This window comes from Budorcas taxicolor, chromosome 10, assembly GCF_023091745.1.
Source record: "Budorcas taxicolor isolate Tak-1 chromosome 10, Takin1.1, whole genome shotgun sequence".
NCBI classification, from domain to species: domain Eukaryota; kingdom Metazoa; phylum Chordata; class Mammalia; order Artiodactyla; family Bovidae; genus Budorcas; species Budorcas taxicolor.
In genome coordinates, this window is record NC_068919.1 from 4,318,341 (window position 1) to 4,336,728 (window position 18,388).

The 18,388-nt window shown below is 38.2% G+C and overlaps 1 protein-coding gene across 1 annotated transcript in view; it reads right to left on the minus strand.

The window, feature by feature from the left end:
* Positions 1–3,069: 3,069 nt before the first annotated feature.
* Positions 3,070–18,388, minus strand: part of CCDC112 (coiled-coil domain containing 112) — a 30,364-nt gene continuing 15,045 nt past the window's right edge. The window contains exons 4-10 of the mRNA XM_052646949.1: positions 13,875–13,964; positions 11,355–11,430; positions 10,568–10,958; positions 6,217–6,627; positions 4,686–4,781; positions 3,394–3,512; positions 3,070–3,168 (exon numbers count right to left, since the gene is read on the minus strand). Coding sequence (XP_052502909.1) covers positions 3,138–3,168; positions 3,394–3,512; positions 4,686–4,781; positions 6,217–6,627; positions 10,568–10,958; positions 11,355–11,430; positions 13,875–13,964 — 1,214 coding nt within the window. The 3' untranslated portion in view covers positions 3,070–3,137. The remainder of the gene's footprint in view (positions 3,169–3,393; positions 3,513–4,685; positions 4,782–6,216; positions 6,628–10,567; positions 10,959–11,354; positions 11,431–13,874; positions 13,965–18,388) is intronic.

Consider the following 18,388-nt stretch of genomic DNA (forward strand, 5'->3'; position numbering starts at 1 on the left):
CAGCACGCCAGGCCTCCCTGTCCATCACCAACTCCCGGAATTCACTCAGACTCACGTCCATTGAGTCAGTGATGCCATCCAGCCATCTCATCCTCTGTCGTCTCCTTCTCCTCCTGCCCCCAATCCTTCCCAGCATCAGAGTCTTTTCCAGTGAGTCAACTCTTCGCATGAGGTGGCCAAAGTACTGGAGTTTCAGCTTTAGCATCATGCCTTCCAAAGAAATCCCAGGGCTGATCTCCTTCAGAATGGACTGGTTGGATCTCCTTGCAGTCCAAGGGACTCTCAAGAGTCTTCTTCAACACCACAGTTCAAAATTCTTCGGCGATCAGCTTTCTTCACAGTCCAACTCTCACATCCATATATGACCACTGGAAAAACCATAGCCTGGACTAGACAGACCTTTGTTGGCAAAGTAATGTCTCTGCTTTTGAATATGCTATCTAGGTTGGTCCTAACTTTCCTTCTAAGGAGTAAGCCTCTTTTAATTTCATGGCTGCAGTCACCATTTGCAGTGATTTTGGAGCCCCCAAAAATAAAGTCTGACACTGTTTCTGCTGTTTCCCCATCTATTTGCCATGAAGTGATGGGACCGGATGCCATGATCTTCATTTTGTGAATGTTAGGTACTAGTAACTAATTATTCTAGGTATTCCTACATGTCTGTAACAAATACTGCATTAACAAACTACCAGATATGGGAAGAGGGCTGTCCTTGGTGCTTCTGTACAAACATGGAGGCCAAGAGTCACTGTCCATAGGTATGTCCAGTCTAGAGGAGTTTTCATTCCATGATTACAATGAAGATTTTTCTCACTTGCACAGATACACCACCAAATGGCTGAAGCTATTCAAAGCTCAGACAGAAAGACAGTCTATTCAACCTGGCTCTTAGCAAGAAACAAAATATTTCATCTGATTTTCAGCTCAAGAACTACTAATATGATCCAAATGGAGAAAATATTTCTATGGTGGTCACTGAGAGAGAATATACTTCCTAGGTAAGTAATCACCCACCTTTTCATGGGTGATTCTGACCATACAAGAATTCTGACATACATGTGACAGAATCTAACCCTTCACATAGAATGTCACTGCACATTATCAGCTAAAAAACGTAGACCACAAGTCTTCAAAGTATAGGAATGACAGAGTATCTATAAAACTGAATATTTAGCTATTAAATGATAATGTTTGAATTATATAGAAACATAGAAAAACTGTATGTGATGTAATGCTAAGTGATAATAGTATAGTATCTAAAATGTACTCTAAGAATAGCTACTTAAAATATGTAGGTATATTTTCAGAAGTTACCTTTAGAGTAGTAGAATTGTGGGTGCTTTATGACATTTTCCTTTAGTGTTTTTTCCCTCAATTTCTTAATCCAGTATAAGAAATGTTTATTTGACATCTTTTCCATGAGCCTGTAACTGAAGACATTATGTTTCCTCTACATCCTTTATACAAAGGATCCATATGATAAATTCCTTATTTACTTCAGATACAACTACGAGGACAAGTTTCTTCAAAATACTATACTTTCTTTTATTAAAAAAAAAAATTAAGTAAAAACTGTAAGAATCACCTCACCCAATACAATAGGCTTACCTTAAATGCGGGAAACAGAAAGCTGTATTTGTGTACAACAAAAAAGCAACATGTTAGAAAGCAATGCATAAGAAACCTTTACTTTACTCTATCTTGTTGTTATTCAATTCTGTTTTTAAATACTCTTGTCCTGTTATTTGTATTTTATTTCTAAGCCACCTCAAATCATTTTAAAAAGTTATGGAGAACAAGTGCAACAAATAAAATGGGCATTCCTGAGAAACCGTGTTTTATATTAATTCTCTCTTTTAGAACCAAGAATTGTATAAATAGAATTCAGTTTCCAAAATCTGGAAGCCATCTACTTTGAATATTAACTGTGAAATAAGAAAAGGTTTTAAACACTACTCCTAGTAAATTTGTATCTAAATCATTTGACCTAAACGATCAAATTATAATTAACATACTCTGAGATAAAAGTTATAAGAAATGAAGTTTCTTATATTTATCATGTATGTGATGCCCTTCCTGTATGGTGGGAACTACTTAAAGTTAGGAACTAAGATTTTAAAAAATTTTTTTCATAAAATCGAGTCGAATGAAGTTAAATTGTGTTTTCATTTATAAAAGTTTGGAAATTTTAAAACTGACTCTTTTGACCAAATGTATTAGTCTACCAATTTAAAAATTTTAAATACCACTAAGAAATATCACAGTCCTTTAAAGTCAGCTTACTTCCGATGCTGTTAAAAACAAAACTTTGGTATCTTGAGGCAAACAAAGCACCAAAGAAAACTGCATCAGCTGAGAAGATAAGAAAGACACAGGTTTATAAACGTGTGGGCCCAGGGAGAAGACGAGAAGGACACAGGTTTATAAACGTGTGGGCCCAGGAAGAAGATGAGAAGGACACAGGTTTATAAACGTGTGGGCCCAGGAAGGCTGAACGGAGACGTGAAACAGCTGAAGGAGACCAGTAAGACTGTGTATCAATAATGCAAATAACAGAATATATAGGAGGTGAGAAGTGTATTTTTAAAATAAATATTTTCCTTATAAAACAAAGCATGCTTCAAACAAATACAAAATATTTGTTACACAAAAATGTAGTAACTGACAAATTACCAATTTGTTAAACTTAGAAAAAGTTCTAACTTATTTCATAACTCAAAAGAAAAAACTTAAAATTTTTGTTACTCAAGTTAATTTAGTTCCAAGTTATAAATGGTACAAAATCTTGGTTTAAAAATGTCACTGTATGATTGTCTCAATTTATTTTGCCATGCCATGACAAAAAAAAAAATCTTTCAAATGTTTTAAGTATTTAAATAAAATACTGTTTCTAACATAAACTTATTCAAAGAACTTTGACATCAGCAGGCCAACATATATTAATTACCCTCTTAGTATAAACAAGAAATACTAACGACAATGCATTGTAGAACTTAATACCTGCCAATTCACATGCAACACAATAATCAATCTGAAGAGGCTAATAAAATTCTAAGGACATGGTCATTCCCTCCTCCTATAACTTCATATGCTAACATTCTCATCAACTGAATGCCAATTTCACGATCCCATATTTTCTAAACTCCTTGTCTCCAGGTTGGAATAGCCCTAAGGAGAAGAAAAGAGAGTATAAATATATAGGGTATTTTTTTAAAGTCTTGATTAAATGTTAACTTTTAAAAAGTATATAGATTTGTTTTATCTATACACTCTTTAAAAAGTTTATAGTAAACTTTATTATAAAATATATATAAATTACATAAAATATATACAGTTCATATACAGTTTATTAGCTTATTATAGAGTGAACACCCATTCTAACTCCTCCTTTACCTATGTGGGATATGTAGAAGTGGCCCAGAGCCTGTTGGTCCTATCTTTTTGGTCCGTTCTTCCCAACCTTTGGTAGGTTTGTAAAGTCTAGAGGGATCTCTACTAACATTGTTTTCAACCTGTAATCGGAAGGAAAATGAGTGCCAGTTAATTTATATGAACTATTCAGTTTGTACTTGTAAGATCCTAGTAACAGAAAGCAGGTTTAAGAAAAATACTTGATATTCCCTAGACAGATATAAAACTGTTAATAACCTCTTCAGTAATCTTCTAATTGTGCTCATACAGCTAAAATAAAATTTGGATTACATCAATTTACTAATAAAATGTTAACTTATTTTTTCTAGTTACTTTATTCTACTTCCGCTGTTATTTTTTTGTATTTCTCTCATGAGGGAAGTCGGAGAAGGCAATGGCACCCCACTCCGGAACTCTTGCCTGGAAAATCCCATGGACAGAGGAGCATGGGGGGCTGCAAGTCGGACACGACTAAGCGACTTCTCTTTTCACTTTCATGCATTGGAGAAGGAAATGGCAACCCACTCCAGTGTTCTTGCCTGGAGAATCCCAGGGACGGGGGAGCCTGGTGGGCTGCCGTCTATGGGGTTGCCCAGAGTCAGACACGACTGATGCAACTTAGCAGCAGCAGCAGCAGCATGAGGGAAATTTAACTCAGCAAACTATGACGGACAATAAATTTAAGATAAATAACCACCAGTAAGTAGCCCTTTGTTTCATCTGTGAGAGTCACTAGTATCTTTATCACCAATGAAATTAAACCATGCTCACAGCTGCTATAGATCTAAAATACAGGCTCATATAGGAAGAATGGGGGCTTCTTCTCTGGTGGCTCAGACAATACAAGTAGCCACCTGCAATGCAGAAGACCTGGGTTCGATCTCTGGGTTGGGAAGATCCCCTGGAGAAGGGAAAGGCTATCTACTCCAGTATTCTGGCCTGGAGAATTCCATGAACAAAGGAGCCTTGTGGGCCACAGCCCATGGGGTCGCAAAGAGTTATACATAAATGAGCAATTAACACTTTCACTTTTTTTCACATAGGAAGAATGAAGAAAAGAACGAAGAGCAGGAAGAGAGAAGGAATTCAGGGTACAAGAAAACGAGGTGCTTATAATGTGAAATGGTAGAATTAAAACAGTTGCTTTGTAATTGGTAAATAAGTAAGTATGAAATAAAGGAGATGGAGATAAAAGAGAATTGGATTTTATGTTTGTATCCTTACAAATAAAAGAATTATAACAATGAAAATAAGTTAATCTCAGTGTAGAGTACCTTTTCTTTTAATTTTGCCAGTTTTCTTTGTTTTTCTGCCTTCTCATCTTCCTTTAATTGTCTATTCAGAATTTTCAATTCAAGTTTATGTAAATCCTAAAAGACATATACCAACAAAAAAGATAACATTAAGAAGTAAAATTAACTAGAATTTGTTTCAAAGTTTAGTTGCTTGCATGTAAAATTAAATTACCTTAACAGCAATATACCTTTAATATCAACTTTTTCCAAAAAGAGAAAACCTAAGAGCTTTATTTTCTCTGAATATCAATATAACACATGCACATCCTTTCGGAATCACTTTCTTTCAACTGTTTATTTTATTTTATGGGTCAATCTAAAACTTCCTCTCTTTTAATGGGTAAAATTTTCAGTTATCAATACAGAGATGTCTGGTTTTAGGTCTCTTGCATATACTTTCTGTATAATACAAGGTTTTCTTTTTCTCTAAGTCTTTTATTATGTGACTTGCTTGGCTTTTTGGGGAATGGATCTTTGGTTGTTTAGGGAGATTTTTACTTTTATATACGAGCCAAAAGAAATACCATTAGTAATGTGTTATGCCTATTATTTTTTATTATTTTTCTTTGTACTTCCCTTATGTTTTGCTTTATGAGTGTTGCCCATATTTGCATGTATATTTTGATGCAATTCTTAAGTTATCTCTCATTTGTACTCTTTTTCATTTTAAAGTACCCTTCCTTGTCTTTAATATATTTGGACTGAATTCCACCCTATCTGATGAGACGGCAACTTCTTTCTTTGATTAGGAGTTTTCTTGTATACATTTGTTTAAAATCACTATAATCCTACCTCTCAGCAATAACCTTGATTCCTTTAAGTATATACTGAGTATAATGTGCTAGACCCTAGGGTAAAGCATGAACAAAAAGGACAAAACCTCTGCCTTCATGGAGCTTACACTATGGTAGGAAGCTGGACAGTGACCAAGTAAGCAAATCGCCTACGGGGAAATCCCAGTCAGTCTGGCAGAGCAGACAAGACCTTCCTGGCCTGGACTGTGGCTGCCTTTCCAGTCTCGCCTCCTGCCGGCTTCCGTCTCCCCCTAAGAATACTGAAGTGTTTACAGGTTCCCCCATAAGCTAGTGCTACGCTCCTCCAAGCTGCCCACTCATGCTGCTCCCTCCGCTAGGAAGCGAGCTCCCCTTTCCTTCCCTTTCTTCTCTTTCAAGGCGCAAGTGTCGCCTCCTGTCTCACGCAGCTGTGGTGAGCTTCCCCCCCCCCCCCCGCCCCCCGCCGTGCACGCCACCTCCCCAAGCTGTCTGTCCGCACCTCAAGCGCCACACTGTTGACCGTATCACCGCGAAGTCCCCTATTTGCACACCAGTCACCCCCACTAGACTATAACCTACTAGAAAGCAGGGAGCACAGCCTACTTATTTTGGAGTACTAACGCTAGGTCCAGGCCAGATACCTAAGAAGCATTCAATTAATTTTTCCTGAATTGAGCCTGGAAGTAATACCTCCATGTGTATCACTGAAAAATTATTCAGGAAATGTATTTACTCACTCTTTCTTGAAACCTGGAAATTTCATCAGCAGCAATTTTCCTTTTTTCTGCCTTTTCTGTCTTTTCCCGTATCTCCTTTTCAAGTCTCAAAAATTCTTCCTGTTCTTTCTTGTGTTGGGTGTAAGTCTCCAGCAGCAATTTTAGTTTACACTGGCGCTGACGCTCTCTCTGCTGCTTTTTCCCTTTCTCTTCCTCCTCTTTTAACTGGGAAGCATTTTTCATTGACATTTCTATACTTCTCTGCTTTTTCCAAGCTTCAATGGCCAATTTTTGCTTCTTTCTTTGTTCTTCTTTTTGTTTTTGATTATCCTCCTGTTTACTATGAGAAAGTACTTGTATGCTGTCTTTTTCCTTTAATTTGAAAATTTCCTCCTTTTTTTGCTGCTTTTTGGTTTTCCAATGCTGAATAGACTATGTGGTTAAAAAACAATAGCAAGAAAAATTTTTTTTTAATAACCAAAAGCATTTTATTTTTTATTTTTATTTGGCTGCACCGTGAAGCATGTGGCATCTTAGTTCCCCAACCAGTGACCAAACCTGGGCCTCGACAGTGAAAGCACCAAGTCTTCACCACTGGATTGCCAGGGAATTCCTGCCGAAAGCATTTTAAAATACAACCTCAAATCTGTATCTCTTTCTACATAGTGACTGCAGTATGCTTGTTGCTTAGGTTTGAAAAGTGGTTTTTTAAACCAATGCAATTTTTTTCTACTTCTCTTTGTAAAAAATTTAATGTATCTTTTAAAACACTCAATAATGGCCTTTCCATTGGCCTTTCTCTTCCTCTTTGAATCACCAGGTACACAAGGGCTGCACCTCATGAAGTCTCCTCCTCCCCTTTACCTCCTTCCTTGATGTTCAGGGGGAAACAGTCCTTTCCTCTGATCATTTCACTTCTGTTTCCAAATTCTCTTTCTAGGCTTATAATCCCTTCTGAGTGACCCATCTCTGGTCAAATTCAGAAAAGGAGTTTAAAGTGAGGTAAGTGAGGATATGTGCTCTGAAGCCAGGTATCTGGGACCAAATCCTGGCTTTGCCATTTACTAGATGTAACCTTGGATGAGTCGTTACATGTCTCTGTCCTCATTTTGCTCATCTGTAAATGGTAGGTAGCATTTCTCAAACAGGGTTGTTCTGAAGTTTAAATGAGTCAGTGCCTGGCACATAGTGCTTCCAAAGTGTAAAAAAAAAAAAAAAAGGAAAATTGCTTCATATCTTTATATGTGGGTATGTAAAGATTATTCAAAATTCTAGCGGCCTTTTCTATGCCATAAAGGAAACTGAATTACTTTCCCCTGAAGTTCCTCATGATATATCATCCACTTTCATTAAATACATGCTTATGCTGCATGTACGATATGCAAGACACTGTGAATAGGAACCACAGGTGCTTAAACAATACCAAATGCCATCTAGGCCAGTGCCACTCAAAGTCCCAGTCCACAACAGTATCAGGAATTCGTGCCGGAAGGCAAATCAATGCACTGTGTCTTTCAACGAGGGAGTTTTCTATGAAAAAACAGTCACTTGAACTAAATAACATGCTTGCTGCTGCTGCTGCTAAGTCGCGTCAGTAGTGTTCGTCTGTGTGTGACCCCACAGACAGCAGCCCACCAGGCTCCCCCGTCCCTGGGATTCTCCAGGCAAGAATACTGGAGTGGGTTGCCATTTCCTTCTCCAATGCATGAAAGTGAAGAGTGAAAGTGAAGTCACTCAGTCGTGTCCAGCTCTTCGCGACCCCATGGACTGCAGCCCACCAGGCTCCTGCATCCATGGGATTTTCCAGGCAAGAGTACTGGAGTGGGGTGCCATTGCCTTCTCCAAAATAGCATGCTTACTGGGTAGCTGATTCTTGTATAATCACAATAACTCATTGAAGACCAGAAATAGTTTGCAAACTAACATCTAGTCCATGGACCAAGTTTGACCAGCACTGCTCTAGGTGAGATAAGACATGCGCGTAACTACTAGAACATATTTTAGAACACGCCATTGCATATCACACAAGACATATAAACAAGTGCTAGTGAAATTCTGAGGGGTGAGCAGGCAAAAGGAAGCAGCATATGGTCTGGGCAGATGTAGGTGAGTTAGCAGTGGAGGGTGGAAGAAAGAGGGAGGTTCCAGAAAGTGAGAACAAGATCAGCAAGAGGACGTGGACCAGAAAGTTCATGGAGCGTCTGAAAAGAAGTATGTTCATTTAGGCAAAACGTAGGATATGTTAAAGGAAGTGGGAGATAAGAATGGTAAATTTTCTACTCAACTTTCTCAATTCAACAGATTTAAAATGCATTTCTGGACTTGCCTGGCCACCCAGTGGTTAAGACTCCATGCTTTCACCGCAGGGGGCATGGGTTTGATCCCTGCTCAGGGAATTTAATATCCTGCATGCCGCAGGGTGCAGCCAAAAAAACCCCCAAAATACAAAACTGCATTCCTGATGCTATACTCCCAAACTTCCCACTTCTCCTCAAACATGTCCTGCTTTAGTAAATGACATCTCCTCTTTCACACTCTTTCCTATATCACCCCGACATTCAATCAGTCATTAGGGATCAGGACACAGAATGGCTGGGAACAAGAAGAGAAAGCCAGAATCTAGGTGGTTTACCTTTATTACAAGAAGCACAGTTAAGCAACACTGTCTGTTCCTTTACCCTAGACAGGTGGTTCTGAAACTTGAGCTTGTTAACAGAATAACCTAGAGGCTTTATTTAAACTCAGATTTTGGGGCCCCACTCCCTGAGTTCAGACTAGGTCTGGGGTTGGACCCTGCGAAATTCTAACAAGTTCCCAGATGATGCTGACTTTGCTAGTCCTCAGACCACTTTGCTGGCCCCTGGAAAAAAATCCCAAATAATTCTTGTGTGTGAAGTCACTCAGTAGTGTCCAACTCTTTGTGACCCCATGGACTGTAGCCTACCAGGTTCCTCCATCCATGGGATTTTCCAGGCAAGAATACTGGACTGGATAGCCACTTCCTTCCTGACCCAGGGATTGAACCTGTGTCTCCCACATTGCAGGCAGACGCTTTACCACCTGAGCCACCAGGGAAGTGCAAATAATTATTAGATTGTTATTTTTTTTAATGACTTATGCTTCAAAATGTTTTCTTAAGGTTTTAAGTGTCGACCTTATGAACATTCAACTTATTTTGGAGAGAAACAATAGCAACAACAAACCACCAGCTATTTCCTCTAATACTTTATATGTAGAATCAAGTATTTCTTTAATGCTCCTTTTTGGGTATGTTGTCTGCTGAACCGTCATACCTTTCTTGTCAAACCAAATTGAATTAAAATTTATTGCGCTCAAGTCTACAAAAAAAAAAAAAACAACAACAACTTAGGACTATCTAAGCCTATGGTTCTTGACCAGGGGCAATTTCTACCCTCCAGAGGACATCTAGTAATGTCTGCAGATATTTTGATCACCATATTTAAGGTGGTGCTACTGGCATCTCCTGGGTGGAGGTCAAGGATGGTGCTAACCACCCTACAGTGCACAAGACAGCCCTCACAGTAAAGAACTATCCAGTCCAAACAGTCATGAATGCCAGTGTTGAGGAATCCTAATCTAAACCAGAGACACAGTAACATTTTTGTGAAAATGGGACCTTTTAGGTATTTGCTACAATTAAGAGTTACTTTGTACTCTGGGGTTGCCAAAACTTTGAGTCTTTTAAAATAAGTAGTGCAACTAAAGTTCCAAAACTATTTAGAAACTTTTGAGTCAAAGAATTTTTTTTCCCTACTGCCCTCTTTATTTTCTGTTGAAAATAACGTGGACTTCACCAGTATGATGACTTTTATCAAAAGCCTGGTTAAATCTGAATTTCCTATTTCCAGTTGACAGAGAATGTTGACCACTGTCTGATGTTTTCTGACTCACTGTATTATTTCTTAGAGTAGATTATGCTGGATGTTGAGTATGTCAACTATTAAGTGAAGTGAAGTCACTCAGTCGTGTCCAGCCCTTTGTGACCCCATAGACTGTATGTAGCCTACCAGGCTCCTCCCTCCATGGGATTCTCCAGGCAAGAGTACTGGAGTGGGTTGCCATTTCCTTCTCCAGGGGATTTTCCCAACCCAGGGATCAAACCCAGGTCTCCCGCATTCCAGGCAGACGCTTTAACCTCTTAGCCACCAGGGAAGTCCCAACTATGTCAACTATAGTTCCACTAAAATGACTTAACTTCTCAATGCCTCAGTTTCACCTGCTATGAGATGGGGGAAACTGTTAACATATTCCATAGGGTTGCACTAAAGTTAATAATATATGTTGAAGAGTGTAGCATAGTCCTAGAACACAGAAATATACAGTAACTAATAGCTATTACAATTCTTATTACCTCTTTTTTTCTTTCTTCTAGGGCCAGAAATTTTTGATACCATTTCTCATGCTGTTGAACTTCATCCTGCGTTCTTCCGGGAAGGTGCTCCAGAACTTCTCCCATGAACGCTGGTTTCCCTTTATGCTTGGTTCTCATCTTCACAAAGTTCTGGTGGTCATAATCATCCCAGCCCCCCTGGCGCCCTCCTGTCTGCTGGAGGAACGTTTCAAACTCTACCACTTCTTCTGGAAGAGCACTTGGTGTGACTTTGTCCACAGGAACTTTGCTCGATGCTGCACTGAAAGCCTTCTCTGTTTCTGAATTACCCAAAGCCCATGTGTCAATTTTTCTTGATATGGCACTCAACTCATTATTAGTTGTTTTCTCTTCTTTAATAAGCTCTTCATATCTAAAATTTTAAAAATAAAAGTTTGAAAAATAAGATACAAACCAATCCATGTTAGCCCTTTGTTTTCCTTCAAATTTTATTATTCCCAACTCATTTGATATCTTCTCCACTTCACATTATTAACATTTATAAATCTAAGCCTTCAAAGAGTTTCCTCAGAGGAAAAAACAATCTTTCAAACTCTTGAGAGTTTATAGACTCCAAATATAAATGAAAATTCACTTTAAACATGAAAAGCAGTCTAAAACCTAAAGCAAAAGAGAGGTATTATATTGCTTTTGTGTAAGACTAGTATTAAATTTGTAACAATAAAATAGTTTACATACAACTACCTAGTAAAGAGTTATTGAAAAATAAAGGTAAATAATTTTAAATTAAAATGTGTTTAAAACATACATCCACCTCTGCTCTTCCTTAAAAGTGTTAATTGCATTTTCAATTTCCTCCATCATTTCTCTGAGCTTTTCAACAACTGTAAAAAAAAAAAAAGGGAAAAATTATGTCATATTTTATTATGACTAAGAAGTAAAAATTAGGTAGAAAATTAGAATGTTCTCGTAATTAAAAAACATTTCTCAGCCTAAAAGATAAGAAAAAAATGTTCTTTTAAAAAGTAAATTTTTATGATTGAGATTTTATCTCAGATTTTTTCTTAAGCATACATACCTTAAATATTATTTTTTTCCAAAAAACTTCTATATCACATATGTTTTCTCTGACTTGTACTTTTTCTTTAACAATATGTTGTAATTAACTTTCCATATCAACATACATATGGTACTTCACTCTTTGTATGGCTACATGGCCTTTTGTTGTCTAATGCTACCCTAAATCATTAATTCTCCAACTGATGAACCTTTCAATAGATGCAATGCTATAGTAACTATCTTTGCATATTTTTGGGTGCTCAAATAAGTGTTTTTGTTTTATTTTTTGACTTTCATTTTATATTAGACTATCATCGACTAACACTATTGTGCTGCTTTCAGGTGTACAACAAAGTGATTCCGTTACAAATATGCATGCATCTATTCTTTCTCGGGGCCTCCCTGGTGGCTCAGAGGTTAAAGCGGCTGCCTCCAATGCGGGAGACCCGGCTTCGATCCCTGGGTCGGGAAGATCCCCTGGAGAAGGAAATGGCAACCCACTCCAGCATTCTTGCCTGGAGAATCCCATGGACAGAGAAGCCTAGTAGGTTACAGTCCAAGGGGTCGCAAAGAGTCGGACACGACTGAGCGACTTCACCTCACCTCACCTCATTCTTTTTCAAATTCTTTTCATGTTCAGGTTATTATATAATATCAAGCAGAGTTCCCTGTGCTATACAATAGGTCCCTGTTGCCTATTTATTTTGCAGTACGTACATGTCAATGCCCAACTCCCAATCTATCCCTCCCCCCAAGTAAGTATTTTTAGAGGATAACTGATTGCTATAAAAAGTATGCCCACTTTACAGTATGTAAAATACTGTCACATTGTCCTTCAAAGAGGCTCGAGCTATTTACAGCTCCTGAGAGTGCTCCGTCTCATGCAATTCCAGCCATTTCCAAAATAACCAAAAATTTATTATCATTGACTTAACTGACATTTTTATAATAATTACTAAGCCTGAGCACTTCTCCACATGTGTTTTGTGTTTCTTTGGCTATAATATGCAACTTATAATCTTTGCCCATTCTCTTGATCTGTTACCTTTGTTGCTCGAATTTGTAGACACTCTTTACACATTATGGATATTAGCTTTTTAAGTTATATATGTATTGCTAATATTATCCTAATTTGTATTTCAACTTTTTTGATAGGTTTGCGGTATTTTCGAATAGTCAATTATGTCCACTTTTTTCTTTATGACTTCTGACTTTTGTCATTCTTATAAATTATAATATAATCATAAAAACAGTAATCCATGTTCTTTTCTAATATTTTTAATGGTTTCGGATATTCACTATTTCTAGTGATTATGCTATAAGCAGTGCATAAGCACTCTACGTGCAGTCTCACTTCATTCCCACAACTCTGAGTCAGGCTGTATGATTGTCTCCATTTCAGAGCTCAGTAAGTGAGAGCTCAAACAGATTGAGTAACTTGCCTAAAGCCACTTACCGGACACTTCAAGGATTTGACCCAGCATGTGCCTGATTCTTAAGCCCACACATCTTGAGCACTTTACTGCTTTGAGCACTTGACTGTACTGCTTTGATCTCTCAGGAATGAATGTTGGTATAAGGAAAGAGGTAAGGACACTACTTTGTCTTTCACAAATGACTACAATTTGCCCAAATACTACTTAGCCATTCCCTCAGGTATTTGAAATGCCTCTGAAAGGCAGTAATTTCAATTAGCAAATGATGGAACAGTAGGCAAAGAATCAAGAATCTTTTCCTCTTTATCACCTGAACCTGAATCTTTGCATACCACAGATTCCTCACCTGAAGCTGCTGCTGCTGCTAAGTCCCTCAGTCGTGTCTGACTCTGTGCAACTGCAGGGACTCTAGTCCACCAGGCTCCTCTGTCCATGGCATACTCCAGGCAAGAATACTGGAGTGGGTTGCCATACCCTCTCCCAAGGGATCTTCTCCATTCAGGGATCAAACCTGTATCTCTTATGTCTCCTGTATTGGCAGGCGGGTTCTTTACCACTAGTGCCACCTGGGAAGCCCTATTCATCCTATATATGACATTAATATTTGTTCTACTTCATAATTTGTAAGCATTTAATAGCATTTTAAAGACTAAAAAATATATAAACAGCAGATATTAGTTTTCCAATGTTTCCTTATAAATCTCTAACGAAAAGTAGGGTTTAGCTCCTACATTAATGCCAAATAGAAAAATTTATTTAAAAATATATATTTTTCTAAGGAACAATAGAAAAAACTAATACATTAAAAAAATTGAAAATGTAAATTTACTTACAATCAGGTGTAGGCTTTGCATCTTTTAACTGATGCTGAAGTTTCTTTACATTGTTGTATATTTTGGCCAATTGTTGCTGGATTTTTGCTCCTGTAAGGAAGAAGGACATCACCAGATGGTCATCACCAAAATCAGATTGATTATATTCTTTGCAGCCAAAGATGGAAAAGCTCTATACAGTCAGCAAAAACAAGACTGGGAGCTGACTGTGGCTCACATCATGAACTCCTTATTGCCAAATTCAGACTTAAATTGAAGAAAGTAGGGAAAACCACTAGACCATTCAGGTATGACCTAAATCAAATCCCTTATGATTATACAGTGGAAGTGAGAAATAGATTTAAGGGCCTAGATCTGATAGAGTGTCTGAAGAACTATGGACGGAGGTTTATGACACTGTACAGGAGACAGGGATCAAGACCATCCCCATGGAAAAGAAATACAAAAAAGCAAAATGGCTGTCAGAGGAGGCCTTACAAATAGCTGTGAAAAGAAGAGAAGTGAAAAGCAAAGAAGAAAAGGAAAGATATAAGCATCTGAATTCAGAGTTCCAAAGAATAGCAAGGAGAGATAAGAAAGCTTTCCTCAGCGATCACTGCAAAGCAACAGAGGAAAACAACAGAAGGGGAAAGACTAGAGATCTCTTCAAGAAAATTAGAGATACCAAGGGAACATTTCATGCAAAGATGGGCTCGATAAAGGACAGAAATGGTATGGACCTAACAGAAGCAGAAGATATTAAGAAGAGGTGGCAGGAATACACAGAAAAACTGTATAAAAAAGATCTTCATGACCAAGATAATCATAATGGTGTGATCACTCACCTAGAGCCAGACATCTTGGAATGTGAAGTCAAGTAGGCCTTAGAAAGCATCTCTACGAACAAAGCTAGTGGAGGTGATGGAATTCCAGTTGAGCTATTTCAAATCAAAGATGATGCTGTGAAAGTGCTGCCCTCAATATGCCAGCAAATTCGGAAAACTCAGCAGTGGCCACAGGACTGGAAAAGGTCAGTTTTCATTCTAATCCCAAAGAAAGGCAATGCCAAAGAATGCTCAAACTACTGCACAATTGCACTCATCTCACATGCTAGTAAAGTAATGCTCAAAATTCTCCAAGCCAGGCTTCAGCAATACATGAACTGTGAACTTCCAGAAGTTCAATCTGGTTTTAGAAAAGGCAGAGGAACCACAGATCAAATTGCCAACATCCGCTGGATCATGGAAAAAGCAAGAGAGTTCCAGAAAAACATCTATTTCTGCTTTATTGACTATGCCAAAGCCTTTGACTGTGTCGATCACAATAAACTGTGGAAAATTCTGAAAGAGATGGGAATACCAGACCACTGGACCTGCCTCTTGAGAAACCTGTATGCAGGTCAGGAAGCAACAGTTAGAACTGGACATGAAACAACAGACTGGTTCCAAATAGGAAAAGGAGTACGTCAAGGCTGTATACTGTCACCCTGCTTATTTAACTTATATACAGAGTATATCATGAGAAATGCTGGGCTGGAAGAAACACAAGCTGGAATCAAGATTGCTGGGAGAAATATCAATAACCTCAGATATGCAGATGACACCACCCTTATGGCAGAAAGTGAAAAGGAACTAAAGAGCCTCTTGATGAAAGTGAAAGAGGAGAGCGAAAAAGTTGGCTTACTGCTCCACATTCAGAAAATGAAGATCATGGCATCTGGTCCCATCACTTCGTGGGAAATAGATGGGGAAACAGTGGAAACAGTGTCAGACTTTATGTTTTTGGGCTCCAAAATCATTGCAGATGGTGACTGCAGCCATGAAATTAAAAGATGCTTACTCCTTGGAAGAAAAGTTATGACCAACCTAGATAGCATATTCAAAAGCAGAGACATTACTTTGCCGACAAAGGTCTGTCTAGTCAAGTCTATGGTTTTTCCAGTGGTCATGTATGGATGTGAGAGTTGGACTGTGAAGAAAGTTGAGCGCCAAAGAATTGATGCGTTTGAACTGTGGTGTTGGAGAAGACTCTTGAGAGTCCCTTGGACTGCAAGGAGATCCAACCAGTCCATCCTAAAGGAGATCAGTCCTCCATGTTCATTGGAAGGACTGATGCTGAAGCTGAAACTCCAATACCTTGGCAACCTCATGCAAAGAGTTGACTCACTGGAAAAGACTGTGATGCTGGGAGGGATTGGGGGCAGGAGGAGAAGGGGACGACAGAGGATGAGATGGCTGGATGGCATCACCGACTTGATGGACGTGAATTTGGGTAGACTCCGGGAGTTGGTGATGGACAGGGAGGCCTGGCGTGCTGCGATTCATGGGGTCGCAAAGAGTCGGGCACGACTGAGCGACTGAAGGGAACTGAGCTGATTGAGGAAAGAAGGATGTACTTTAAGATACGTCTATGACAAATACGGTCACCAATTCAGGGTTCTTCACACAAGACTGATCTCCTTCACCTGGTAAATTACTGAAGAACAATTAAAGAACAATTAAAGAACAAAAGGTTTATGAGTGTTAAAATAGCCTGAACCAACTCTTGCTCTAAAGAAAGCATCTAATTTTGTCTAATATTTTAAGGCACAATAGGTTAAGTCTTATTATAACCTGTGCCAGGGAAATGTCCTTAAAAATATTTTTTTAACTCTGGAGACTGAGTTTTTGGACACTCCAATACATGGATCAGCAGCATAATTTTAGTCATGTTTTATTCTTTAACGGTTTTTTCCTTTTTGCTATAATTTATGGACATAGAGTTGATCTCAATTATTGTTAGAATATTAAAACTGTATTGCCAATACTGATGCTATGAAGACTGACAAACTGCCCAGTGAGAATTAACTGTATCTAACCACACCATCTAAGACGGGCTGGTGACACCCACTGGTATCACAGTCATGGCCTTGAGGAGACATCTCAGGTGCCATTTACGGGTGTCTATGCTATAGGTTTCCCTGTAGCTCAGATGGTAAAGAGTCTGCCTGCAATGCAGGAGACCTGGGTTCAATCTCTGGGTCAGGAAGATCCTCTGGAGAAGGGGATGGCAATCCACTCTAGTATTCTTGCCTGGAAAATCCCATAGACAGAGGAGCCTGGTGGGCTACAGTTTGTGGGGTTGCAGAGTCAGACACGTCTGAGAGACTCACACTGCTATTGCTATGCTACAGGTTGCCAAGTGCAGCCAAAGGACCAGTCTAAAGTAAGGTGCTAGGCCCACAATAAAAGCCTGAAGAGCAAAGCGTCTCAAAGCCATTTTCAGACATTCTGTATCATCAGCAGGAAGACTGGATTCTTCTTTCATACTTCCCTTCTGAAGTAGTGGCCTTACTGTAACATTTACTTAAATTCCTAGGATAAAGTCGAATATTCATATTTGTATACATATTCATATACTAATATCTGATCATCATCTTTGGGTATTTTGCTTATGTACCTCCCCCCCTTTTTTTTGCAACTCTTCCACAAATGAACATGAAACACCAAAAGGCTCTGTTCAAAAGTCCTTAAAAACAGTTATTTTTTTTAAAGTTTATCTTTAGGCTGGAAGCCAGTGCTGATATTCAAAACAAACCCAAATATGCATATATGACTTTGGATTTTTCCATTTTTTATTAAAATTCCAGAGTGCTATGCAAGTAGAAACTTTACCCAATGTATTTTATAAGGTCTTACTCATTTTTGGAATTTTAGGTCAAGAAACTTCCCTAGTAATCAGGGAAGTGTTTTCTGTTGTTTTATATTGGCCATAGTTTGAATAGCTACAATGATACCACTATAGGGAAAATTATCTTTTATTAATTCATTTGGAACTGACATTCTGCACTAAATAGGCAAAGCATTCAAGTACAACATTACATAAATACATGCTAAAATGTGACATAATATTTGAGGTAAAGTATAGCTATTTAATGCTTCTGAGCTGAAACATGTGAAAGGGAAATTTCTATATTCTGATATTAATGCAATGCATTCCTTCTTCTCCAAGATAAGATAAACACAAAGTATGAATAAAGAGAAGCAAAATTGTAGACAAAGGGAAATTAGAAAATAAAAATAAAGTGCTTTAAAAGGGAGAAAATCAAGTGACTTAAAATGCACAGAATGGAGATACTCAACGGCATGATGGAGAGACAGAAAGATCAGCCTTTTTGTCTGTACAAGAACTGAGTGATATTAAGAAACATTAATATTAAACAAGGGATGCTCAGATTCTTCTATGAATCAAAGAGGAGAACTGGAAATCTGGCATTTATGTTAGGTCTCATCATTCCAACAGAAGAGAGAGAATGATTCTTGCCACTGTCTGACAAAAGACGACTTTTTAAAATAGTGCAATCTTATATTCTGAAAGGAAAAACTTACTAAAAATTTCTTTTAATTAACTATAAAGGTGTCTCATGAGCAGTATAATCTCTGTGTAATAAGTCTTAATATTTTATAAAGCTCAGTTGGTTGGTAACCATTGCTGTGCTGTGCTGTGCTAAGTTGATTCAGTTGTGTGTGACTCTTTGCGACCCTATGGACCATAAC